Source organism: Urocampus carinirostris, chromosome 7 (assembly GCF_059441175.1).
Source record: "Urocampus carinirostris isolate Australia breed hairy pipefish chromosome 7, RoL_Ucar_1.0, whole genome shotgun sequence".
NCBI classification, from domain to species: Eukaryota; Metazoa; Chordata; class Actinopteri; order Syngnathiformes; family Syngnathidae; genus Urocampus; species Urocampus carinirostris.
Window position 1 is genome coordinate 15,379,736 of NC_142355.1, and position 27,719 is coordinate 15,407,454.

Genomic DNA, 27,719 nt, shown 5'->3' on the forward strand with positions numbered 1-27,719 from the left:
TAGGGTGGAGTTAAATTGGGTAGAATGGCCGACAGTGAATTCAACATTTTCTATTTACTTCGATGCACATCTGCAGTATGTGACCCAATTCTAGCCAAAGTATGTCTATTCTTGGTGTCCTTGAGGGCAACATTTATAGGAACTTGGCCCGCAGGGACATGTTGTTTTTCTGCACTGAAAAGATCTGCAAGTAAAAAAAAGGATGCTAAGTTGTGAGTCCATTATCCATTTTCTGGTTGCTAAGCAATTGTGTGAGAAAGGATCAGGTTCTCAAGTGAGATATGAGAATTCTTATCCTACCAATTTTTTACTGCACTCATTATTCAGAATTAAATAATCAAGTAATTTAAAATCAGCCGGAAGTCAGCCAGACATCACATTTACCCAAGTTTCATCAAATCCCTCACTTGTAAGGGAACTTTGAATCCTGGAGAATAAATGAGAATGCATTTTATCATTATGTCTGGGAATGTAGCATTCAAATAAAATAAGAAGAAAGAGTCGTCTACTTTAGAAAATATCGCCCTCCCGTCTGTTTGAAGTGCCGCAGCATGCTTTTGATTTGAAGGGGGGAAAGAAAATCCACAAAACCCTAACTGGAACCACATTTCAGCCTCAAAGTCAGTGACGGGCGCAAGGGTGGATCTCACAGACACACACAAAATACTCTCCCACGCACACGTATATACACACTTGAGCAAACAAAACAGATCGCTCCCGGTCAGCTTATTCTCAAGACATTCCTGGCTGCCTTTGCATGACCCTCCCTGCACAGTCTCAACTTTAGCGCTTTATGTCGTAGAGATGGCAATATTTTCCCATCACAAGTGGTGGGAACCAAAGTAGAAATACTATATTACTGTATTTAAGTGTCTACCTTGAAACTATGCCTACATGGGGTGTCATGTGATTTTCTCCATAGTCGAGCACTTAGCAAAGTTGAGGATAGGGCTCCCAAGATTAGTCGACATCGTCAAAAATCAATAACTGAAATAGTCGGCAATGAATTTTGAACATTGTGTACTATTGTTGCCAGACATAGTTTTCCGACAGAAAATAATTTTAGCCTAGAAATGGCGGATGGAAAGGCTATTTGTAAAGTTTGCAAAACAGACCTTTAATTTCATGGAGATAGCTCAGTGACACATGTACATTTAAAGAACACATCAGGATGTTGAAACAGAGTCTGACTCGCCTTGGTAGGATTCAATTGAGGAAACAAATAATAATTATCCAATTATTTGACTAATTGTTTCAATTGGCTGTGACTAGTCGGCTATTAAAATTGTCATTAGTTACAGCCCTAGTCAACAATAGACTAAAACAATTATTTTAATAACATAATCTTGTTACATTTTCTTAATGATAATATCTCCCCTCACACATTTCAAATATGGTTGGTGTGCTGTGCGCAATGCCGGAGTGGCTAATCGGGAAGAGCAGGAGAGTTTGGGCTGGCTGGATGAGAAAAATATTTGATTTTTTATGTAGCTGACTTAAAATGTGTGTAGTGAAGCTACTTCATAAGAGTGTAGAGTAAAAGAGTAAAGCCCAACAATCTTTTTTATTTAATTGTTTTTATTCATAGTCGGCCCAAATTGCTGGTCCCGTTCCAAACAGAAGACGCCACATGGGAGCCCTTGATTTGAATACTGTCGCAATACACATTTGGTACTTGGTTAGTAGTTCCTGCCTGAAAAGAAATCTTTTTTACATTTTGGAGTTTATACTTCTCAGTGTTGTGGTTGCAGTGGGGAATATACAAATCTGCCGTTTCAATCTGTTAGGAAGGCAAATGCAATTTTGATTTCAAATGATCGATAATGTCCATAGTGAAGGCGAAAGGATATTCCGAGGTCTCGCTACGTGTTCTATTCCGGGACATGACCGAGTATTCGGACTTTGGAAAAATAGAGCTGGAAAGTGCCAAAACAGTTAAAGACATGTATTACAAAGTTTCACAATAAAGATAAAACAGAGTACTCTGGTCCGGTCCGATCAGACGACAGTTCTCAAAGTCAATAGGGCATCCAAGAATATTTCAGACCCTCTCTTATAGGAAAAAGGCATGGATTTAACAATATGTAAAATAATTCTCTAACAAGCTTTCCTGGGAACTCACATAAAAAGATAAAAGAAAAGGATCTCAATGAACACAATACTTTTGTTAAAACTGCGCATCGGAAGACCTTTGCTAGGAAAATGCTGATATGAAAAGATAGAGGAGGTAAATATTTCATTCAAATATGTGGATGAACATAAGTGCATTTGTAAAAACTGAATGAGTAATGTTATTATTGAAGTAATGCTGTGATGATTAAACAATACACTTAATAAAAACTCAAGCAATGGTGACCACCTACTCCATGATATTTTGATCATCTAACAATAGGTAAATGTTTTTATTTATATAAGGATCCTTATATATTTTTCCTTTAAACTAAAATGGTGTTTTCTGTCAACTTGAATTTATTCTCAATAAGAATGAACCACCACAAGAGCTTGCTGCTGTTCCATTAATTCAAATTCCTCCTCCATGGCTAAGCCTTAGCTAAGTGGGCCGGCTTTTGGTTATAAAACTTCCAGGCTGTAAAAAGGGCCCTGGCTGTGCGTGATGCGGTGCCATCATATATTAGTTTGAGTTAAGACCGTGCTTGTTTGTTTAGTCTCGTAAGATGACCGACCTTAAGTGTGGTGCGTGAATGTCAAAGAGCTGCCACATCTTTCTTCAATTAGCATTCAAGTCATAATGTATCAAATTGCAGCGGACGTAGGTTACATTTTGGAGTGTGCACCGTTCCCCTTATGTTCCTAATACCCGACATCCAGATCACTTCCCATAAGCACATCGTTAAGACCACACCTAAACTTCAAGTCTTTGCCCAGATTAGTCACACCTAGTCATATGTTTTCACTGTTTGCTATTTTTAGGCATACGCTCACTTTGAAAAAAAAACTTTTGGTCCAATTGTGTGAAATATGGATTGATTCCCTTTTATTGGCTATTTGTACAAACTAATTACATTTTTGGGGTTGTTTTAAGCAGAATTACCCAGTTTTTGGGTTGTTTTGTGAAACCCACCTGAAATCTTTGGTTGTTTTAAACTAACACCAACACAAGTTTGGAGGGCATTTTGAGCAAAACAAAAAGCATGTTTTGCAAGATTTTTTTTCAACAAACTGACCAAAACATTGACTATTAATCTGAATAGGCAACTTGTATTATTTTCTAATGAGATTACCGATGGTTGTTGTACAATATGACCCAAATTTTTATATTTCGTGAGACAAAGGCACCAACCTTACTTTTTTGATCTCCACAACCTTTAGGGCGGTTCTGCTTTTGTAACCTAGCAGATTTGATAAAAGGTAAGTGCTCAATGGAGGTCCTATAGAACAGGTGGGACTTGCCTTCTCAAATGATTCTCTCCCTGTTCTCCTTGCAAATTCAATAGATGTCTTCTCTCCTTACTTGAGTGTATACTAAAGTTCAAACTTATCACAAACAAAACAAACACAATTGGAGTTGTTGTTAACATGTTGGATCTCACAAATGTGAGTTTGCATGTGTCATGCTAGGCAGCCATTGTGTGGTTCAAGCGTCACAATCACAGTATCGTTTTTTAATGTGCCTCCCAAAATGTCATTTTTTTTTCTCCGTAGGAAGCAAGCATTTTTTTCTCTATCAAAAATGACCTTCTACACAGAAAACTTGTATTGTGTTCATTTCACTGACAGTATGTCCTTCCAGGCAGAAGTTTGTGTTGTCTTTTTCTGCACCGAAAGTAAGCATTCTGTTTGCAGTCACCCACGTAACACTAGCCGCCAACTATGCGACTTATGTTCTGTATGTTTTTCCCACCTAATTACGTATTTTAGACGTAGTAGGATCAATACTTCTGTGAAACCTACAGTCTGGAAGATTAAAGTCTTATTAGAAATGATTTATTAATTTTCATCAGTGTTATGTTGGCTCCATTTTGGCCTGTACTGCCCTCTGCTGTCAACTGAGACCGGCATAACAGTGTCTACGGAAGTTACAGCACACTTGTTTTATATGTTTTGTAATGGAATGTTTGCTATGCCAATCTGAGGAGGTACAAATACTCTTGCAGAGTTCAGTGTTCCCTGCCTTTTTTCGTTCTTCTCTGATCTTCCCTGGTCTCTCCTTGTCAATTTCAGCCTGTTTTTCAGTCCCCTTTTTGCTTCGTTCTCATGCTTTAGTCAAATAGCAAGGGCCCTGTGATGCCAAACAGCGGAAGTAACCAAGGCAGATATGTATTTGTCTGAAGGGAAAAGAAAAACGAGCAACGGCTGTTTTTGTTAAAGCTGAGGAAAGGACTCATCTGGAGATGTTTAGGTTGGACAAGGCTGTTTCCGGTGTCTGGGAGAGGCCAAAAATATCCAGAAACACAAAAACCTAGTAAGAGTGCATCGGGAAGAGGGATGGAGTTGATGGAACTCCTTGCTTCTCATGTGAATTGTTAGAATACAGGTAAAGTGATTGTTAAATTTGTTGCCATTGTTTCGGATTAATTGTTACAAAGGTCGTACACTTGCCTCGTTTCCATGGGACGGTGGGTTTGAATGGTAGCTCTTAGGGCCACTTTGCAAACTTAAGGCTCTAATCACAATATTGTGCTTTCTCTCTTAGTTGTTGTTTGTAAGCTAATTTTTGCAAAAGTAGTTAATGTGGCACCACAAACTTCCCTTGTTTGTGCTTGAATTAAAATTTAATGGACTTTCTATTTATAGGCACTTAAAGAGGAAGTTTTACTCTGAAGACCTTGATTTCAAAACACAATCTTATTTGCATGGAGCTCACATTACATTAATAAACAATTTTAATTTGACATTTAAACAAACACTGATGCTTTTGGAATGGAATGTAAGAAAGTAATATCTACCAGGCTATCATGATTCTACTGTGCTGTTTAACAGCTTATACTTGAGATACACTGTATTGTATGTATTATTTTTAAGTTATTTTCCAGAACTTAACCAGTTAAGTTTAGGTTAACCAAATGCGCATGCTTTTTTGTGACAAGTTCAAAGTTAACTTACAATGAATATTAGGATTACAATACAATATAGAGTGAATCTCTATTATTCTATGAATAGAGACAAAGAGCTGCCTATGCAAATGTCTCAAAGGTCAGGTCTATTTTCAGTAATAAAAACTGGAGCTGATTGTGTTATTTTAACAACTTTGTGGTTCTGGGAGCTGGGGCTCGAACAGCGTCAGGTGAATACTAGCCTCCAATTTGGATTCCCGTAATGTGAGTGTAACGGCAGCGTGAGCGCTCAGGGCCAGAAAAATCATTGAGGCAAGGAAAACTCGCGTAAGGAGATTTGTGTTGGTGAAGTACACTGAAAAGTGTTGGGGTGGAGAAAGGACAAATGCAAGGAAAGAAAAGCAATCAGATTTAGATAGCTGTTATTTTTTCTTGTCTATCTTTTTTAATAAAAACATGCACTCTCAATAGTAGTGCAGCAAACTAAGGTAGATGGAATTTCTGAAGCCCATTTCTAAAACTATACTTGGGTAGAAATTATTTGGCATTCCCAAATGGGATAATCTTGTGGAATAAACCAGCTAGCCAAAGGCGGGAAAAGAAGATGACCACAATTTAATTCTTTTGGTCTTGTTAGGAATTAAATATTAAAAATGTACCGTTTACCAAATTGTTCGAATTAGTTATCTGACTCCATTAACCAAATACAACCAACATTCTCCTTACAATGCACGCTCGTTTCTTGAAAGAAACGATGGACAAGAGACCGGCATTTCCACACAGGGGCAGATTTAATTTCTTAAACAATTTAACTAAGTGAACTCAATCGAATTAGCCAAATTAGTGTCGTTTGAATCTCTGTCAAGCCTCCTCTCTCGATCTTCTGCTTCTCTCTTCGGCCCACGTTTTTTCCGCAAGCTGGTGTGCCGGCTCCTCCCATGGGCGTGCCAGGAAAGCCCCCACGTGGGGTCCACCCCCACGCCTCGATGTCTGGAAAAACTCAAAACAGGAGAGCGTTTCTACGTCATCGGGACCTTGTTCTCCAAACATCGCCTCCCGTCCCCCGTCAGAATCTTGTTATCGAATTTCCCCAGCTAAAACATTCCGCATTCGGATCAGCGTGACCTGTCATTGAACTTCAGCCTACCCGGTGAAAATCTTCATTGCACTCGATAAATGTAACTTGTATTTAATCGTATAAAATCCTTTATAGTAAAATGTATAAAATCCTTCAGTCTAAATAAAAAAAGGAATTATTTTATTTATATCAATTTTTGGGGGGATTGTTTGACATTTCATGTTGACATGTTGTTGAAGAACACATTCAAGTCACATGTAGTTGAATAGGCCTTAAACACCATAAATCTCAAAAAATGGATCAGACTACCTTAACAACATTGCCTGATCTGAAACCTACACGAGGGCAAGGAAAAACTGAAATCACTCAGCATGAGGAGAATCAAGAAACACTGAGAAGGGGTCACACATGAGTTAATCACTCTTACAGTCAACAGATATGTTTTACCTGTTCAGTGGTACCTCTATTTACAATGTCTCTACATACAGAAGTTTCAGTTTGCAAAGTACCTAAACGGGAAAATATTGCCTCTAGTTACAAATCCGTATCAGGATACAAAGTCACAAATACAGTACAGCACACGCTGCCATTCACAGCTCCCAGAGTTTTACCTGGCAACCCGATACGTATGTGTGAATCCTGGCATGCTCGTCATGTCCCTCGTTAAAGTTAAAAGGTAAATGAATATTTTTAATATTTCCTTTATTCTTTGTTTTTTTAAATTATGTGCCTTCAGTTTAATGTTTATTGTCCGGTAATCTATTTTTAACATGTATTTGTTTCATGTTCTGATGCTGCTTTATGATTTATTAAAACATATTTTTGCAGGGCTTGGAACAAATTACATATTTACATTCAAAAAGCGTCTCTACTTACAAATGTTTCAGTTTACAAAGCTACTCCAAGAAGAAATCGAATTTGTGAGTTACCACAGTATTATATACACATAATATTTATTTTTTTGTTATTATTTCAAATTGTGTACGCTGTACAAAACATTTTCTACGATAGTTATTTTTAGTCATACAGTTTGAAAACTCGTTCTTTTGTTTGACGGATCTCGTCTTGCCCATTCTGGATCGCCTTGGTTACTGGTAGATCGCTAACATTGTCACAGCAGCTACACTAGCAAATGTTATTCTCGATCAAGCATTTATTTCGTGAAAAAAAAGAAGAAATGTGTTTACAAAAATTATATTATTAAAAAATCCAAAAGAAATATCTTTACACGAATCATCTTGGTTTTTAATATACATCATTTGTCTCTCTTGTGAGTAATCAGGTGCTGTGTTTTGTTTGTAAGGTTTATTATTGCCTAGTCACGGGAATTGCAATCAATAATAAAGGGAGCTGCGGCACGGCGACTTAGTGGTTAGTGAATCCGCGGGACACTTTCGAGGTCATGGGATAGAACATTCCTGAGCAGAGTTTGCATATTCTCCCCGTGCTGTGGTGGGTTTCCTCCGGGCACTCCTGTTTCCAAAAACATGCATGTTAGGTTAATTGGCCGGTCATAACTGTCCCTAGGTGTGAATGAACGAGTGAGTTGTCTGTGTCTGTGTGCCCTTCGACTGGCTGGCAACCTGTTCAGCGAAGATAGCTGGGATGGGCTCCAGCACCCTCGCAACCCTACTGAGGATAAGTGGTGCAGATAATGGATGGATGGGATCAAATCCAGCTACCAGCCTTCCTGTGAGGAGTTTGCATGTTTTACCCGTGCTTGCGTGGTTCTCCCCCGGGCACTCCGGTTTCCTTCCACATTATAACAGTCCGAATTGTCCCTAGGTGTGAATGAGTGAGCGAGTTGTCTGTCTCTGTGAGACTGCTGGCAACCAGTTCAGGGTGTCCCCTGCTCCAGTCCCGCTGAGACCCTACTGAGAATAAGATTATGGATGGATGGAAAAAAGGGAGCAATTGACCGAAGTTGACAGGTCTCAACCAGTCAGCCGGTGACAAGTTCAAAGATTAGCACAAATAAATTACAAACGTGTCCAAAACAAACTATTCTTATAAAGAAAAATATCAGTGCCAATATGCTCGCTGTAATTTGACTCACAAAATGAATGAAATGAACGCATCATATGTTTTGACTGTCACTAGTGTGCCGGGCACGCGAGAAGCTAATGTATTTTCCCAGAAGGGGGCGGCCGTCCTCTTAAACACTCGCGCACGGAACTTAATTCTCTCTCTTTAGCATATTTTTTCTCCATTATTCTTTCGTTTCATCCTCTTAGAAATGAAGCGTTTCAGTCTCCGACCCATTGCAATTCGAATTCGCCTATTCCTTTTTGCCCCTTTGTATTCGCCACCCCTATTTTTCGTAATTGGTACTATCCGCGACTCCGCGCTGATTCTTGCAGTTTGTGCCGGTGGCGAAGGGAAGAGGAAGAGGGAAGGAAGCCCTCATCAGTTTTGAGGCTTTTGAGGGTGGAGGCGGAGAAATGTGAGCCGGGAAAGCTAGCCTGTCATTTAGTAGGGTAATTTCTCTATGCGGCGGACGGATAGAGACGTTTGGCTGGCCATTGGTCACCGCCAACATGGATGCGAACGTGTCTCGTCGTCCTCCCACCCTTTGGAGAGTGTGTGTGCCTGCCGCCAACGCGTTGCTTTTTGGGATTAAAAGGAATACATAGACTGTTTTTGGAGTGCCCCCTTTGGATTCCCTTTTACCGTCTCGCGTGGGTTTCTCACGCGGCGCATCGAAGGTAACGTTTAAGTTGAGTCTTTTCCAGCATTGACTGACTAAGCATCTCTCACTAGTGGTGGGCGATACTGGGAATTTTGTTATCGATCCACGTAAATAAAGGGCAGTATCAATTGATACTGATCCGATAATGATATTCTTGTGACATGATCACTGAATGATATCACCTTTCCTCCTTGAATTAGTTTTATATTTACATAAACACAGCACAAAGAAATCTAGGCACTAAAATATTGCCCCGGATAAGCAGGTAGTCTGACTCCGCTATTGGTGTGTGAACGTGGGTGTGAATGGGTAAGTGTGAATCCCATAGTAAAGCGCTTTGGGAGGTCTTCAGTCACTTGAAAAGCGCTATATAGATTTCATTAAATAACTATTTAACTATAATAAATACATGCATATTTCTCTTACACCTGTTTCCGAACAATAGCCAAGAGAGTCATACCCACAAAAGAAGCCATGTAACGTAAATACAAATACTGTACAATATACACAAGACAACTACAGTTTCTTCCATTGCCAAATATTTTGAAAGTAAAGTCACCAAGAAGCCCTTTTGGTTCTGTTGCTATAGTGGCAACTGATTTATTGGTTTTTGTTCTGGGACAGTAACATGTTTACATTTTTGGTTGCAGCTTGTTGCTCTTGGTAGGGTAAGCTTTTTTTCATGTAATTGTGTGGTGTTGCCACAGTAGCAGACAAATGACACTTTTCTGTAATTAAAAAAAGTCCACACCACGCCTTCTGTTTGTCTCTGTCATTTTTAGCTTCTAGTAGAGGTGGTTGGATTATTATGGCTGTCCAAAACTAATTTTCCCTTTCTTTTGCCTGGGAGGCTAACCCGTGTTCAGGTAGGGAGACGGGCTAGTCGAGCTGTCATGAAAATGTGACTGTCAGTACACACATCCAAAGAATTTGGAAAGCGAATCTTTTCAAAGTAAGGAAGCGATTTAGAGGGTGGCTGACTAGCTGCACGCTAGCATCATGTGACCACGATTGATAGATTTAGAGTTGCAGAGGTTGCTGGATAAGGAGGGTGCACTATATATGTAAAGAAGCAGAGCTTCAGAAGAAAAATTGGGCCAAGAACTAAGTTTTGGTCCCAAGACAATAACTACCGATCTGATCCAAGTATTTGCTTAGTATTGATAATATTGATATCCGCCCACTCCTATCAATCAGAAAAAACGGAGAATTCAGATTTATCATAACAACTTATGATGCATCATACTGTTGCGAGTATGTACACTCCTTGTATTCTAGCAGTGGCTCAAATATTCCAGTAACTCCTCTCTTTTTATAGACTTTATTGTTTTTGGCTTAAAAAAAAGATCAGCAGTGATTATCCGATACCACAAAAGGTCTTAAAATAAAGAGTCCAAGGCGGTCATTTGATGTGTTTAACCTATACTTGCTCACTCTGTGTTGTCAGTTTTGGAAAGACATTTGGGCACTTTACTTATGGACTTTCTTCTCATGAGGGTTTTCATACACTTTGAAATCAACTGGCTCTTAGTAGTAAAAATGTTACATGACTTATCGGAATTTTGGCTCACAGGTGGACAACTTTTGATCAAGAACAACTTTACTCTAGAGGTGATGAAAATCTGCGAGTAACCGCCACAGTGCAACTTGTATGTCCTATTATGGCAGGGGTTTACAATCATAGTTGCTTTCTAGTCCTACTATAATATAGTCAAGTGCTTTTAAACCTATTTATTGAGCCAAGTCAACCCTTTTTTCATTAAAAAAATCTCGAGAGACACAGTAGGGCTGCATTTTGGAAAAAAAACCTTATTGCAATTTTTCAGACTTGCATTGACATTTCAATGCGATTTTCAAATTTTTAAAAGAAAAGTGGATTTCTGTGCTGGTTTTAAAGTATAGGGCTTTAACAAGTATAGATCTACAAATAAAAACAGAACTGCGGTTTAATAAATGGCCTTTATTGTCATTATACAAAAGTACGACGTAATTGGAGGGCTTCCTAAGAAAGCGATTTAGAGAGCGGTGGCTAGCCAAACGCCAATGATGGGTAACCGCAACTTCTGCAAGGTCTTTGTGATGATTTCAATACAAGATTCACAAATGTGAATGAGTGGGAGCTCCAAGTCGTCTGTTTAATGGGTAATGGAGCTGGGGTTGGTGACTAGCCATATTTGGCAGTGGTCGCGTAAGAATTTTTAGCCAAGCTGTTAGCTTTCCCCTCTGACGCTACCTAAGTCAATTCCTAAACACGATAAAAATCCAGGGAGCACAGGCTGATCAGCTTTTCTCTGCGCTCTTCTGACTTTCTTCAGAGTCTGATTTAATTGATCAATTTATTTTCAATGTAACGAGTTGCTAAAGGTTTTCGAGCTGTCGTTGTTGTTGTTGAGTCACTCAAGGCGCCTAAGGTAATCCTTAGTAGCGCTAGACTCGCTCATGGGAGGCTCCGTAGTTCTACGAAGGAGAGGGTGCTGCGACTGTCCTGCGCCGCCAGGCCTGACGGGGTGTGACCCAAGCAAACCAAGCATACGAAGCCTCTGAAGTCCTTAGTACGTTCGGACAGGCCGGTGCATGATTTATGGAAGCCCCGTGGGCAGGTAGTACAGGTGATTGGGGTGTGGTCGCAGCGAATGGTTCGAAAAGCATCACTGGCATTTGGACTGGGGGCCAGGGTTGCCCTCGAAGTCGCCCGCCCTAAGAAGAACAGAGAGAGGAGAGTACAAGAGAGACAGATAGAAAGAGAGAAAGACAGACTGAGTAAAACGCAAAAAGGGGGAAGAGAGTGAGAGAGGTGGGGAGAGAGTAGGAAAGAGAGGGATAGAGAAGATGAGAGACAAGAGTGTAAAGGGGAAGAGAGAAAAGGAGAGACAAAGAAGGAGAGAGGACCAAGAAAGATAGAGAGAGTCTGAGTGGATTGAGTTGGATTCGTAAGGCTCCCCCGGGAGAGAGCCCTTCGCAGGACACCACCGGAAGGTTCCTAGTCTTTGTCCTGCCGAGCTGTCGTGTTTTTTTTTTTTGATGGCCAGTTGTGCACCCAGCGATTTGACTGAGCGCTTACACCAGCCTATCAAAGTTGTGTACACTCGCTTTGCAAACTTTGCCTCCCCTTTATTGGCTGGTGCCACTAAAACCTGCTTCTAATTGGCTGTTGTTGTTGTTTAACCCAGAAATGTGACGTTTCTTGTCAGCCAAACAGTCTATCACTCAAATAACAAACTGGAACTATAAATCCTTTAAAAAAAAAAAAAGTTGTTTTGTGGTTACACTATCCGACTACATCACATCGCGATAGCAATCCGATTTTTGTTAATTGTGCAGCCCTCACACACGGTTCGTCGAGCATGTTTGGAAATAAATTCCTAGCACCACTTTAATTTTATTTAAAACCATAAACTATGATGTTGCTTAAATTAACAGTATAAACTCTTCCTAAAATTTGTGGTCACTGTGGCTCAGAAAATAATAAAGGTTAATGATTTTGGTTAATAATTTCATTGTAATTTTGAATTTTACTCTATTTTTAACCCCTTTTTCCAAGTTTTACTACATCTTCATCTTCTTTTTCTAGAAAAGAAAAAAAACCTAAAATATGCTTTAAATGATCCCAAATCATCTTCCACTCTTACATAATTTTATTTTACTACATTCTAACGTTTTCCTTTTTGTTTTTAGTGACAGGAAAATATTAATCAAAATGAGGAAAATTATGAGCTATATTGTACTTTTTGGGGTTAATTTCATAAACATTTTTGCAGTGCAATCTTAAACAGCTTCATCAAACAAAATAGAGCAAATGATTAGTATATTAAAAGCAAAATACATTAATCTGCTTCCACCTTCTGATATGGAAAAATGCTACAGTCATGGAGTGATCACTGGAATAAAAGAAAGACATTAAACAATAATGTGCTTTTTTGCAAATATATTATTATGACGTTTCCTTTGGCACACTAGAAAAGGTCTCACAGCACAGTGGTTGAAAAACACTTACTGTATATTGTTGCATAGTAGGTAAACATGAGTAGCACTGGAAGTGCAAAACACATTTCCAAACACTTTCCTTTTATATGTGCTCTGAATTTTCTTAGAAGTGGGGACAAAGGAAGTACAGTGGTACCTCTACTTACGAATTTAATATGTTCTGGAAGTAGCTTTGTAACCTGAAAACATTTTTAATGTAAATGCGCTAATACGTTCCAAGCACTGCAAAAGTACAGTATGATGGTTTTTTTATAAAAGAGCATCAGCACATGAAACAAAAACACATTAGAATTAGATCACCAAACACTAAACAAAAAAAGAAGAGGAACATGATGTGAAAAAAAAAACCAAAGTAAAAAAAGAAATAATTTTAATATTTATTCACCTTTTAGCCTTGCGTTCCTTGAAAAATTGATCCAATGACGTCTGCTTTTGACAATCCGGCGGAAATGCGCAAACAGACATCACAATGAACGAGAGCCTAACTTGTCAACACTTTTTGCGGGTGATTCCTTTCCACAAATTACGAGACTTAATGGAACTTTGCTAGATGTTTTTAATTTGGGCTAAATGATAGCTGCGTCCTCCTACCTACCATCTTGCCGGAAACCCCCCTACTTCTCGTCTCTGAAACTGTGACAGAGACACAAAGAGCATGCTGGGATACACATACCCCGTTTGGTTACGACGAGTGTCAGCATGTAATGTATTGTAATTTGATTTCGCATCCTTAAACACCTTCGTAACTTGAAGCAATATTTTTCCATTCAAGTACTTTGTAACTTAAAACTTTCGTATGTAGAGACATTCCTAAGTAGAGGTACCGCTGTAATACATATACCGTAAATTGTATTACAAAATTATAAAACACAAAGTCTACCGACTCCTAAATGTGTGAAATGTTACAGAACAGATTCTCTTGTCACAATCGCACTTCTGAAGTACCTGTAATGAAAATGACCTGTATACAGTGTCCACATGCAACAATAAATCCAACATGAAAGCAAAAGGTTTGGGTAATACATGGGTTTGTGTGCACAGGTGCACCCCATCCAAAGCCTTGAACCACATTACTTTGGTGGCAAGTGGGCGGGGTTCTAGTGAGGACCAAAATCAAAGGCTGGCACACATGCTTGAAGTTTCTATTGTGTGTGAGTTTGTTATCCCCTCACAGTTCACCTCATTGCAATGTGTTGTTAGACTGCTTTTATGACCCGTCACTCCCCCCCACACACACACATTCAGAACTGTACTATTCTGTTGACACACCTTGTGGTGAAAGTTATACTCTAAACCTATTTTGCATAATTTAATGACTGCAAAAGTTTGGAACTTTTTCACAATATGTTTTCCTCCTGTGTGTGCTGGACCCAACGTCACAGTCCAAAATATTTTGTCAATTTTCTCTCTGAGTTTGTCATTAAGGTCAGCACAGAGACTCTTATGCTACTTTACGCTTGGGAATTTTAATTGAATTGTGTTTATTGGCATTGATATCAACGTATTGTTTATTTTGGTCTGGCAGAGCACACAGCTATCATGAGGGGCAGATTGTTTGTGTGTGTATTTGGTGGGTGTGACTGTGATAGGCTGGTGTATGCTGTCATTCAAACAGCTGGGGTGGCCAGGTGCGTAAGTTATCCTCTCCAAAGTAAAACAATTTTTTAGCGGCTCGTTACTTTAAAAAGAAGTTCATTAATCAAATCGGGCTCTAAGAAAGTCAGAAAAGCACAAAAAATAGTGATCACCAGCAGGTTCTCCGTGGATTGTTATCGTGTCTGGGAATCGAATTAGGTAGCGTCTGGAGAGAACACAATAGAGAGGTTGTATGTCTGGCATAGTACTACGGGTACGCTAACAACTCTCTTAAGCCAACACTGCCAAAACTGATTACCCCGAGCTAAAACTTTCTACATTCATGACTCTTGCTAAAGTCATGGTCACCCGATGCTAACGTGCAGCTAGTCAGCCACTTTCTAAATTGCTTTCTTACTTTGAAAGCATTCGCTCTTCAAATTCTTTGTACTTTAGCGACAATAAAGATAATTTATTCAACTGCAATTCTGTATTTTGTTTTTATTTATAGATCTATTGTTAGTTCAGTACAGTTGTATACTCTCAGTCGGAAATGACCTCATCTCGGTGTAAGTTTGCCCCTTTGGTGCTTTCATGATGGTGTGACACTAATATGTGGATTTCGACTTTTCTCGGGTGATTCTAATCCCATTAACCGCCATAACCAAGGGATCTTGTCTGTGGGTGATATATCCAGAATACTTGTCCTCAAATTTAGGCTGTGTGAACATGAGCGCAAATCCTGAATTGTGGTCAAATATACTTCACCCGTTGGGATTGATCTCTAAAGACACCAACAATATACAAGTTTTTATAGACCAGGGGTCACAAATCTTTTTAAAGCTGAGAGCTATTTTTTATGTTATTGATTTGGCACAATGGGTTACCAGTTATATATGCATTTATAAAATAAAAACTTAACATGGTATTACTTTTTTTTGTTTTTAGGATACTACCAGATTGTAATTAGTAGAAGTAGACTTAAAATAGGCTCTGTCAACCCGGATAATTTCATGCCAGTTAGAAATCAAACTTCCTGTAAAATTATGACATATCAATTACGAGCTCTTTTTAAAACCAGCCAGCAGGCTTGCTGGTAAGGTGTTGGTGATCCCTGTTTTATGCGATTTTACATACTGGCTGAATAAACATAAAAGTTAACCTTGCAGCTAAGCCTGGAAGACCTTACAAAAAATGTTACCGATCGATATTGATAATCATCGTTATCTCATCAGCCGTACCGCTTATCCTCATTAGGGTCGCGGGGGGGCTGGAGCCCATCCCAGCCATCTCCGGGCAGTGGGCAGGGGACACCCTGAACTATCACATTTTGGTTTTCTCTTTCATTTCATAGTCTAATTTTTGCCCTTGAGTGGAAAGTTGACAAAATCAGATGCTGCTTTTACTAATATTAAATGTTAGAACTAAGATGCATGATGATTTTCCATTTCACAAATATGATATATGAACATCCACTAGCACTTGTTTGTGGCTGAATTGTTTTCCCATCAGCATATTGTAGCGGGCTATACTGTTTTAAATTGTGATATAAGTTTGTCGTGTTGCCAGTCTTGGTCGGCATGTTTTGCAGTGCAAATCGTAGCTCTGTTTTTTATCACATTAAGTAGCCAAAATACTTCCAAACAAGTGAAGATGAGGGGCCTCTCCTGTCTACGACTCTTTCAGCATGTTTTGATGGGGTCTGTTGAGTGTCTTTTTTTTCTCTTTATATCTCATTTTGACCGGGTTCAACACGGCTAGTGGTAGTCTTTTGCTTTCACGCTTTGTTACCCGCTGTGGCTCAACCGGTATTCCTGCGAAATTATTTACTAGTCCACGTCTCCTTTGTTTTCTGATGTTGGTCTGGAACTTGCGTTTTCATTGTATTAATGCCCCAATTTTCTCCGGTAGTCGAATAGTAATTACAGTTAGCATTATTGACTTTTATCGAACAGTTTTATTGTGACAAAATTATATGATGATTATTATCATTAGCGTTTGATTGCCCATGCCTACTTGCAGCCATTTTTTATTCTGTGTTTAAAAATTACAATTTTAATTGCTTCAGACTAATAAGTGGAAGTTAAAAAGACAATTTCATGGGCTCACCAAAGTGCTACTTTGTTTTTAATTGTTCATTTTAAATTGATAGTCTCAGTGGCTTTACATGTAGGCTTTCCTAGCCCTGGATTCATAATCATCTCTATTAGGCTAAGATTCACAGGTTTTTGTGGTTGTAAAAAATCCTCAAGAATCCAGTTGTCATGCTGTAATTACGTCAATTAGATCTCAGATAGAGAAAATCAGGAGCCACTCAACTTGTATTTACTTATGAACAGGTGTAATTTAACAGTTTTCCAAATGGTCTTTTTAAAGATTCATACTTGAAAAAAAGTACACTTTAGATTTTAAATTTTCGCCATGACACGTCAACCGTTTGCACCCACATTTGTGTTTGTTGCTTCAGAAAGTTCAAGATCATTGTGGACATACAATAGCTACAAAAGCATCACGCCAACACCTGCCAATGCTGATATCCAAAATGTTGTTAGCTATGAGCTTGTTTCCTGATAATGGAAACAGAACGAAGATTATAACCTTGATTCTTGCATGTTTCAATGATTGTTTTTGGAATTGGTAGTTGGTTAACAGCCACAGTATGTGATAAACCTATTCAGTATTTGATACAAATAATTATGACCTATGACCTGATGTTTGCACATTATGGTTGAGAATTCAAGTTAACTGAAGGATATATTTGCTGACATTGAAAGTTGTGTAATACATACTTATTGTAGATGAGTTGGATCTATGATAAAACCTAAAAAAACACTTTTTTAGGTGTTATTCCCAGTACATTTGCCCTTCAGAAAGTGAGAGCTGCGATTTTGACAATATTTATTATCCTGATCAATGTTTTATAGTACTTGTTTTCGACAGTACTAGGTGTGCGGCCAGTGATTCGGTGGTATTAAACTTCTTACTTTAAATTGAGGGCAGCATTGAGCCATGCTATCCCATAGTTCTTTCCACTCTTATAACTTCTAGGGAAGGGCCTGCTTTGAAAACAAATCTATAGCTAAAGGCCTTGCCAGCCAGTGTACCGTCTTTATTACATATGATGGCTCACATCTGCAATTAGGTGTTCTTCATTCGTAACATTAACACTGCTTGATAGTGTGAGTCAGATGTTTTAAAGGCTGCAAGCTTGCTATGGAAATTCTTAGCCGGAAGTTTAGCGACTATCGTAAATAGCCCTACACCATTAGGGGAAGCTGTAACACAAGACTTTGTTTGCCTAGTCACACATGCAGTGGTCTGTGGAATAGAGCCCGGGTGTGAAAAGCGGCACAAAACTGACGGAATTATATATATCTGCATGACAACTTCCCGACAATACCACTGCGTCGTCAATTTAACAGCCCAGTGAACACAACGAACGAAGCCAGACTACATTCTGAAGCATCTGACAGAAAGATATTAAACTAGTCGGTGCATCTGAATTTTGAAGGTGCAGATGTGTTTGGACAGCTTTGTCTCAACTTTGTCTACCATGAGGATTGTTGAGCACGAGCTGTGCTTGTGTACGCATGCGGCATGTTTCCCGACACTATTATGCCGTTGCACCTGCTTGTGTGTTTATGGAATTGGCTGCTCCTTTTCAGCAAGCATTGCATCAACGATTCATACGTTGTCACAATTGGCTGCTTTCATTGTGCTCACTGTAGTGAATTGGTTGATGGATGCTGCATTTCCTGGTCAAAAGAGAAATTGCTGGAAAGGCCCGTCTTCACACAACTGCATTGAGCCATTGTATCATTGGAACAAAGACCTAACCTTGTTATGACTGAGCAGAGTTGACAGACTGTTATTTGATTGTTAAAATCTAATTTTTTTTCTGTGACTAAATACCAACACATTTTGACCTTTTTATCTTTTCTCACAGATGACGGAGGGGAGACGATGTCAGGTCCATCTCCTGGACGATAGGAAGCTGGAGCTCCTGGTTCAGGTGAGTTACTCATCCTCTTGCTCTTTTAATTTTCTCTCTTAGCTTTGGGCAAGAGAGGAGTAATGCCTGTGTCCCAGCGGGGTCCACAGTTGCTGCTGACTGAGCAAAGTGTGTTAGCAGTAGGTGACTTTGCACTTTTCTCAGCTCACCTGACCGCACAGGCATTAAAAAGACAGATGCCCGGAGTAAGGCTTCTGCAACGTCTAAATGTGTGCTTGAATGCTCATCGCAATAGTACTGAGTACCTCTGGATTTCTTGGTGCCTGACAGCAATCTTCAAGTAACAAAGGTCCATAAGACCATTTGGAAAGCATTTGTTGTGACGCTATGTGACGTTGGCCTGACCGCTGGCTTGCCCATCTGGAAAAAATACTGCAACTACATAATGCAACAGACGGAGACCAAAGCAGATTTATTCCGCATGCGTGGGAGGTATTACCCATATATACCCTTTTGCCATGTCGCTGCTATTCCTCACTGGAGAGAAAGCCAACTGGAAGCACTTTACGAGGGCAGGTTAAAAAAATGTAATCAAGCCATTGAGGTAAATTTGTGGTCATGTTTGACAATTACTACCTAAAGGAAAACCTTCCTTTTTGGTATTCAATAATTTAGACCAGGGGTGGGGACGTATGTCTTGTGAGCCCGGCGTGGCTTTTTCATCAGTACATCAGGCTTGGAGAAATAAAATAGCATTAATGCATTGAGGTCTGGAATGCAACACAAAGTTCCTACCACTAACAGTGGGATCACTGTAGCGCTTTTCTACCTGTAAGGCTGGTAAGAAGGTATGTCATTAGGATTTTTTTCTTGTCTCTTAGCCAATGAGATGCAAAATATTTACGCCAGTGTGACATCTGCCTTCTACCATTTTTTGGGATAGTTTAAGCATATCTCATCTCATTAGCCGTACCGCTTATCCTCATTAGGGTCGCGGGCTGGAGCCCATCCCAGCCATCTCCGGGCAGTGGGCAGGGGACACCCTCAACTGGTTGCCAGCCAATCGCAGGGCACACAGGGACAGAACTCATTCGCTCATCCACACCTAGGGACAATTTGGACCGGCCAATTCACCTGAAATGCATGTTTTTGGAATGTGGGAGGAAACCGGAGTGCCCGGAGGAAACCCACGCGAGTATGGGGAGAACATACATACTCCGCACAGGAAGTATGGAGCTGGATTTGAACCCACGCAGGAGGTTCCCATGACATGAACTGTGCCACACAAGCGCTAACCACTGCGCCGCCGTGCCGCCCAGTTTAAGCATATAATTTTTGCAAAATATGAAAAAAATGATGATCAATGATGCACATGAAGACTTTTAATACAAATGTTTGCAGATTCATAGACGTCAACATTTCGCATCAATAAAACAGAATGGAAGAAAAAAAATTACCACTTGAGTCCCAAGGTTAGAACTGTGACCACAATCATAGCTGAAGGTAAAACATCTGTATCCTTCACGTTTGCAGCATTTAGTGACATAATTACGAAAGATCTCTGCTCCCACCTTGCCTTGAAACCATTACCCATAACAAAACTGATGTTCAAAATGAACTTGAGCGATCTTCATTAACTGGGAGGGGCACAGATTTTAAGTGGGATATTTGTTGACATGTGACACAAGGTCTGGCATTATTATTTCATAGATTTTATTAAATCATCAAATGTAACAGTGAAACAAAATACCATGAATAATTAGCTTTTTCCTGGAGATCAAGTTTTTTTCTTGGATTAATTTTGTCTTAAAATATATGGTTTGGTTCTCCAAAAATAAAAAAATAAAAACAAATCATGGCTCTTGGAGTCAAAATATTTCCTGACTTCTGATTTAGACTCTATTCATCGCGACATACATGTTCAATTAATCTGATCTTGGACTTTAGAATAATGTCTCTCCTTTGTCTTCCATCATTAATATTTACTTTGACTACACTTGTTCACAGTTGAATCCCAGACAACTTCGAAACCTTCCCCATTTTTGGTTACCTTTATATGAACGCTCCCTGGGTAGACTCATCTCTGACTTTGCAAGGAAAAAAAGACAAGAGGAGATAATTGCACTGTTGTTCTTAAGGGTTGAGGTGTGCCTGAAACGTTTGATGGAAAAAGTCAGACGTTTTTTAGCCAGAAGGTGTAAATTGAGAAAACGACTCAGGACTAGATACAAGTGAGAATGGGAGTAATGGTGTGCGTGTTTGTGTGTGTTTAGGAATTCAATGTTCAAGCAAAGATAGCTCTGCTGACTGATTCGATTATGGTGCCAGAACTGATCCCTTTTTCGTCTATCCTTCTTGACTTGCTCTCTCTTGGCTTTTCCGCTTCATGCTCCCACAGTTGTGCTTCTTTTCTGAGTCACAACCTCCCATTGCACTCCACCAAATCCTTCTGGCTCTACAAACACTACTGAACCGCTACCTCAACACCTCCATACATTTGTCCATTCATGCATAGTGCATCCATTATTTCTACCATCAATTTATCAATTTAACCACCTATTCTGCCGTAACATTCATTCATCCATATCCCCCATTTTGTACCCCCCATTTTGGGATCCACGTTGACACTATGATCAAGCGCTGAATCATAGTTGCCTGCCTTCCCAAACAGCTATTATTGGAATGCGTTTGGTATTAAATTTTAAGTTTTCTATAACTTACCTGTGTTATCAAAGAATGACAGAAAGTTCTGATTTATTCAGTTTGGGGAAGAGTTGAGGGTTACTGCTGGTGACATTTGTAATAAAAAGAGAAGAAGCTGTATCAGTGTTTGTCTATTTATGAAAAAACAAAGTTTCTAAAAATAAAAATAATTAATGGAATCATCTTTAAAATGGTTACCTTTTGAACTAGTAACTCTTTCAAACCTGGCTACTAACAGCCTATTATCTGTTCTACCGATAGCCCCACAATTTATTCTTCCAACATGAAATGCAAAGTCATACTGTCTCACTGGATCATTTTCTGTCATTAGTGCCCAGGGTTTTTCTACCAATTAGCCCAAGGGTGCACGTTTCTGGTCAAAAATATAAGTTGAGCTAAAGTGTTGACCCTAATGAGGATATGCAGATTGGAACCAGATTGGTGCAAGGTTGGTTTAATCCTGGATCCAGACTTTCTGTTCCGAGGAAGGCCAGATAAATTGACTTGTTAATCATTGAAGAAAAAGGTGTGATACATCTGCGATGCATTTCCCAAGATTTTAATGTCCAGTCAGTTTACAAGACAAGTCATTGACAAAACATTAACAAAAACTTTTAAGGGAATGGTTGTAACTCGCTAGAACTGGATTATTTTTCCAAGTGTAGAGTGACTACTTTATTGCCCTGCTGGATTATTAGATGTCTTCCGAATTTTTAAGCAGTATTTTGGTCCATCCATTTCTGTGAAGACTCATATGGCCTGTGAAATTTAAATCTTACTGGGTTCAGCAACTTTTAACATTTCCCAAGTGTCTAATCCCTGTGGGGTCATTCACTTTTTGTTTTAACCTTTTTGTTTAAGTTTAGCCCCTTACTTTTGTGTTTTGAGACGGAGTCCGCTTGCAATTTGTTTACGGAGAAACACTTGGTTGGACAGCAGCTATTTGCTTGGAGGCCAGAGCACCTATTGGCCAGGTTGTAAACCTAGAAGCCTACCAGCTGATATACCACCCTTATAAAATACATGCTGCTCATATGGCTATGACTCCCTGAGGCCAAAATGGTCTAGGCTAATGGGCAATAAATGGAGCGTTGAGGCCAAGTGGGGTGACAATGTCATGCGTCCTTCAAGTAGGACTCTTTTTCTTTGTGTCTACTTCTTCCTTGTTTTTAGGATTTACCTTGAAATGTTTTGGTGATTTTAGGTGTCAGTAAAAGATGTTGTGCCCCCTGAATAAGAACACTTGAAACTCCATGATGTATGTATCCAAAGTCTGGTGTCACACCTTGATATTGTCCTAGAATACATTTTATTTTTTTTAATTAATTTATACCTTGGGATTTTTACATTAATCTTCTTGTTGTAGACATTCTTGTACTATTTTAGTATTATCAAGTGCAGATAATGTCTGTGAAGTGTTTGACCCCACAGTGATAGTCTGGCTGGTAACCAGGAACTTAGTCAAAGTAAAGGCAAGTTTCTACACAGAACACTTCCCAAGCATGTTGATCTCTAACAAATATTTTCCAATTTTTTAAAGCAAATGACTTAGAAGATATTTGTTTAGTTTTTTTCCCGTACCACTTTATCAGTCTCGTGTCTCTAAACAGGGATACTTATATCTGTTAAGTGTCACAATCTCACAAATCAGATGACATTCAGTGTGATGGGTCAAAAAATCAAAACCCAATTATTTTGGATAAAGTTCAACGTGTCATACCATGTATCCATGAAAACGGAAAAAAGTGACCAAGCAAATCTCTAGGGATTGCTTCTTTCTTATCTTCCTCACAAGTGGCCTCTTTAATTCCTTAGCTACTGTTGCTGTATCCCCTGCAGTTTGCACAAAAGCACTATAATTGCTATTATCAGCCAAAATTGTTGACAGTTGTGTGGTAATAAAAGGTTGCAACATGCTTCTTAAATAAACCGAAAACACTCATTAGCAATAATCCAAGAAAGAATACGACCAACTGTTTCCGGATATTGTTTACCTTCTATTTATCCATGGAGAAGAGTGGATAGGAGGACAAGTGACTAATACGTTGTTTGCTGCTATTCTAAGAAGGAATAGAAAAAAACATTTAACTTTCTCCAATTATATTTAGTGGAAAAAAAATAACTGTGCTAGGAACTTTAGAGTACTGACATTCTCTTCCCTGTTGTTGAAATAATCAACTTTCATCGAGCCTGCTTGTCACCATGCGGGTTGACACATGCAAACAAATACAAAGTCATTTGAAAACATTGCTTGAGCCCTTATCAGCACAGGCATCTTATTTTCTCTTTTCTGAGCCTTTGCAGCAGTGCTAATTGCTCTCCACGCATCAGCTCAAAGCTATCAGTGATCTTTTATTTATTGCACGTTTGTTTTGTCATGCACCATTGGTTGTCCACCCATTTTCCATGCACACCAAGAATTGAAGACATTGGCGATTGCATATTTTCCAACAAACCTGTTTGTGTATGAGTGTCACTGCCTCATGCATGGTTTTTCCTTAGTATTTGTCAATGCATCACATTAATCGTGGGGAGGGAAGAGAGCTTGATTGAAGTTAAGGCAAACATTCCTTGTTCACAGAATCATTACATTTTCTGTCATTTAACAGTTTTGGCAATGTCTTACAGGTGAGGTAGGTCTAAAAAAAGTCATTACGATGTTTTTAGCATTAAGACCAATTACATGCATTTTTTGATTGATTTATATAACATGCAGAAAAATATGGTTCTTGTGAAAGGCAGTCAAGAACCAATACCATTGAATAATAAGGGCACGCGGTTTACTCAACCATCTCTAGATGAAAACCTCAGACACGTGTATGTGTGTTTTTAGAGGGTTTTTCAAAAAGAACCTTGAAAAATAACCCCAGGTAGTAGTTTTTTAACTTTATTTTTTTCAAGTCAGTGTAGATGGGCGTGACTGTGTGTACTTGCAGGGATGACATCACTGGAATCTCTTTAAATAGCTCCCAGTAGTGTCAGTCACTGTAGTTATAAGTGCACTGTGAGTAGATCGTAACCAACCACAGGGGACGATTTTTCAGAAGATGCGCCCCTTTAGTGTTGCAGCTAATAGTTTTGAGTGTGTTGAAAATGGGCTGAGTGCATGCGGAGTGCATGCCCATGTGTATGTATGTGTGCATACATTTGGGAATTTCATGGGAGAGGCACACCCGTGGTTAACCTTCCTCAGGGTGGGGCGTCCTCTTTCTAAAGATGTCATGGCTTGGCAACATTAAGCAGCAATCCTTTTTCACAGCTCTTATTTAAATCATCCAGGATGCCCTAAGCAGGACAATGAGTGATAGGGGGTGGCTGTCATCACTTTGCCTTGACGATACAACACTTATAACTCGATTTGAGAAACTTAGACCTGCACTTAGAGGCTGGTCCTGGCCTTAACCCTTTGCCATTTCTGCTGCAGAGGCCTCTTGCCCACAGGCTTGACTCTGCAGTAGAGGTTTGTGGGTCAGCCGTAAAGAGACTAAACGAGCAGTAGAGGAAGGAAGGGATGACCGCTGCACTCGAAGCAGCATCCATGAAAATCCATTTCCATGGTCTTCCTGTCATTATTCTCTGCTGTTTTCTCACTTATTTAATTTAGCAGTGACTGATTTGCTGTATAGAACTTCTTCCAAATACTTTCACATATTTTGCTTCATCTGGGGTGAAAACATCAATTTTCCTAACCTAATGTTTTTGGACTATTATTTACTGTAGACCCAATCTTAAGCATTTTTTTAACTTCAAAAGTTGGTTAATATTATGTAAAAATAACAATCTGGACAACAAACACATGCCCTGCTATGGGAAAATAGACTTGTTCCAGGCCTCAACACAAATGTTCACTGTTTTGAGGTGAATTTCATTGTGTTTTCTTTTAGATGCCATTTTGAATTCTAGAATGCTTTAAATGTATGCTAATTTTCATCCCTGCTTTCAGGAAACTGTTTGACTCAAAGAGCCATTAAAGGGAAATATTTAGGTTTTTTTTTTTCAGTAAGAGCCACACAATATATTGTATGACAAGGCCATCAAACCCGATCTCCAGACAAAAGCCAAATCTTCAGTGAATTTTATTTCACTGTGTGATGTTTGATAATTTTATAAAATAAATAAAAGAATTCCTGAGCCCCATATTAACAAATATTCCTCTTAAAATGTATCTCCCTATCACAGTTCAAACTTTGGTTAATTCGGTTCATTTTTAGCGTCATTTCTGTTGTAAATAATGGTTTTAAAACAAGATGCGAACAGATTTCTTCCATAAACAAGTCATTAAGTACTGCAAATGAGAAGGATACAGAAGTATATACAGTACCTTCATTTATAGGACGTGGTCACAGTTCCACTCTTGGGAATCAAGTGGTCGTATAGTTATTATTCGTCTTCTTTTTCAATTCAGAGATGGCAATTTGACATCTTTGAAATCTAAAAATATTTGTCTCAAAAGTCTTCATGCACATCATTTTTTTTCTTAACTTGCACAAATGAAATGCTAAAAAAAAAATTCCGGAAATGGCAGAAGGCAGACATCACATTTGCATGCGTATTCTGAAACATCTCATTGGCTAAGAACACGAAAAAAATCCTATAGGCATTTCTTCTCACCACCATAAAAAATAGGCTAGAGCGCTACTGCCGCTCGTGGTAGAAACACATTGTTGCATTCACAGTCTGAATTTGTTAATATAGTTAATTTGATCTCCTAGCCAGATGAACTCGTGAAAAGAGTCATACCTGGCTCACGAGCTGTACATTTGCAACCCATATTTTAGCCCATTAAAGTGACAGTTAAACACTGTACTTTCTGAAAAACAGCCTTTTTTTTGCTAAAGTCACTGACTGATGATTTGTTTTGAATGTGTCTTTTTGCAGCCCAAGTTGATGGCTAAAGATCTCTTGGACCTGGTAGCGTCTCACTTCAACCTCAAGGAAAAGGAATACTTTGGAATTGCGTACACGGACGAAACGTGAGTCTGAATCCTAAGTATTGCACTGAGCAATCAAATGCAATGAACAGTAATGAGTTACTTTTCCAAACTTCACCTCCTCATCTTTCCTTTGGTAGTCTGTAATGAAGCATTACTCCGGCAGTGTCCCGCTCATAGGAGTATCTGATTGGGTAGCTGGCGGAAGCCAGAGTCATACTGTAAAGATTGATAGTGTTATTTTTGTACTTTTTAGGAGAAAGATTCAAAATACGAATATCAGTTTTGAAACAAACATACCCTGTTTTGGCATTAAATTGTTGGGTTTTATATATCATTCAAAAAAACAATGCTCGCATTTGTCTTAACTGCAATTCAGTATATGCTTTAATTATTGGGAATCTTCTGCGTTTAACCCTCATTATTGAGATCAGCACTGTAAAATTCAGTCCATCACTAGTTTGTAGACTGTAACCCAGTTTCCCAGGCAAAATATAAGCATAAGCAAGAGAGCTTTAGAGTTCTCTTTTGTACATCTGATTACATGTTCTTTCAAGATCCCATGCAAAGGTCAGAGCTCCCCATAAGATCTGCACAATAAAAAGAAAGCAGTCATAGGTTATTCCTTTCCTACTTTAAGACACTAATTATATTTATGAATGAAGAAACATCATAATGTAGAAACTATCCAATTCCTTTAGACAATTTAGTTTACCTTTCGAATGACACGAGTTTGACATGGATTATTTAATACTGAATATATAAACAAAACATATGCATAGAAAAACTATTTTACGGAACTCAAGGACGAAAAATCCCATAGTATTTAGTTGTAACTGTTTTGACCCCACTGATTGTATCATCTCAATAATGGAATGCTTTTGCAGAATATTGCAAAATATTTATCATTAGTGTCACTTGACCCTAGTACTAGAAATCTAGCGTTGTAGTGCACAACAACACACAATACACCTCGTGACATTCTATACAAAGGTGTGTAGGGGCTCAAATGATTTACATGTAAGGAAATAATGTCATGGCTGTTGGGAAAGCACATTTGCCTCCTTTGTTTATGTCCTTCAGAGTTAGGAACAATGTAGGAAACACAATTGGATGCAGCAACATTACTAATGATTTTTTTCCAACATATCTCATTTAGGGTTAATCACATTATATTTGATTTACCTCCTCAGGGGCCATTTTAGTTGGCTGCAGTTGGACCGCCGAGTATTAGAACATGAATTCCCCAAGAAATCAGGGCCCATTGTCCTCTACTTCTGTGTCAGGTGAGTCATGTTACACTACTTCAGCATTCTTCGATGTCCCCTATTTAAGTCATGTTTCAATTTCTTGCTATTACTCAGTGAAGTGGAAGGTTCACGTTAATTGGTTCTGTTATTACACGCCCAAATTAAAACTGCATTGACCCAAGTAGTTGACTCTTGGTGTGGGAGCCACTCAGCCACCCACATGCCTCATTGACCTCAAGTGTACACACTGTGCATCTACATACACGAGAAGGCTTTACTATATCCTAACACCTATCAGCGACTGCCGGCCGCATTGAAGAGTGCACATTTTAGGAAAATGTAAAATACAGTGGTACCTCTTCATACAAGCTTAGTGTAATAAGATAATTTACCCGTTATTAAATAATTAAACTACCGTATATTCACGACTACAAGGCACACAGAGTTATAAGGCGCATCCCCCAAAATAGTTTTTTGTCTTACATTTTCCATACATAAGGCGCACCGGACTATAACGCGCTACAGTGGGAACGTCAACAAAA

General features: G+C 39.0%; 1 protein-coding gene across 8 annotated transcripts in view; it reads left to right on the forward strand.

Annotated features, from left to right (window-relative positions):
* Positions 1–27,719, forward strand: part of frmd4a (FERM domain containing 4A) — a 162,253-nt gene that overhangs the window by 96,070 nt on the left and 38,464 nt on the right. For 7 of the 8 annotated variants that reach the window (XM_088339862.1, XM_088339858.1, XM_088339864.1 and 4 more), the window contains exons 2-4: positions 18,288–18,353; positions 25,875–25,969; positions 27,121–27,213. In XM_088339862.1, coding sequence (XP_088195988.1) covers positions 18,288–18,353; positions 25,875–25,969; positions 27,121–27,213 — 254 coding nt within the window. Of the gene's footprint in view, positions 1–8,464; positions 8,799–18,287; positions 18,354–25,874; positions 25,970–27,120; positions 27,214–27,719 lie in introns of those variants that run through there. The other variant, XM_088339863.1, reaches the window with a different exon arrangement.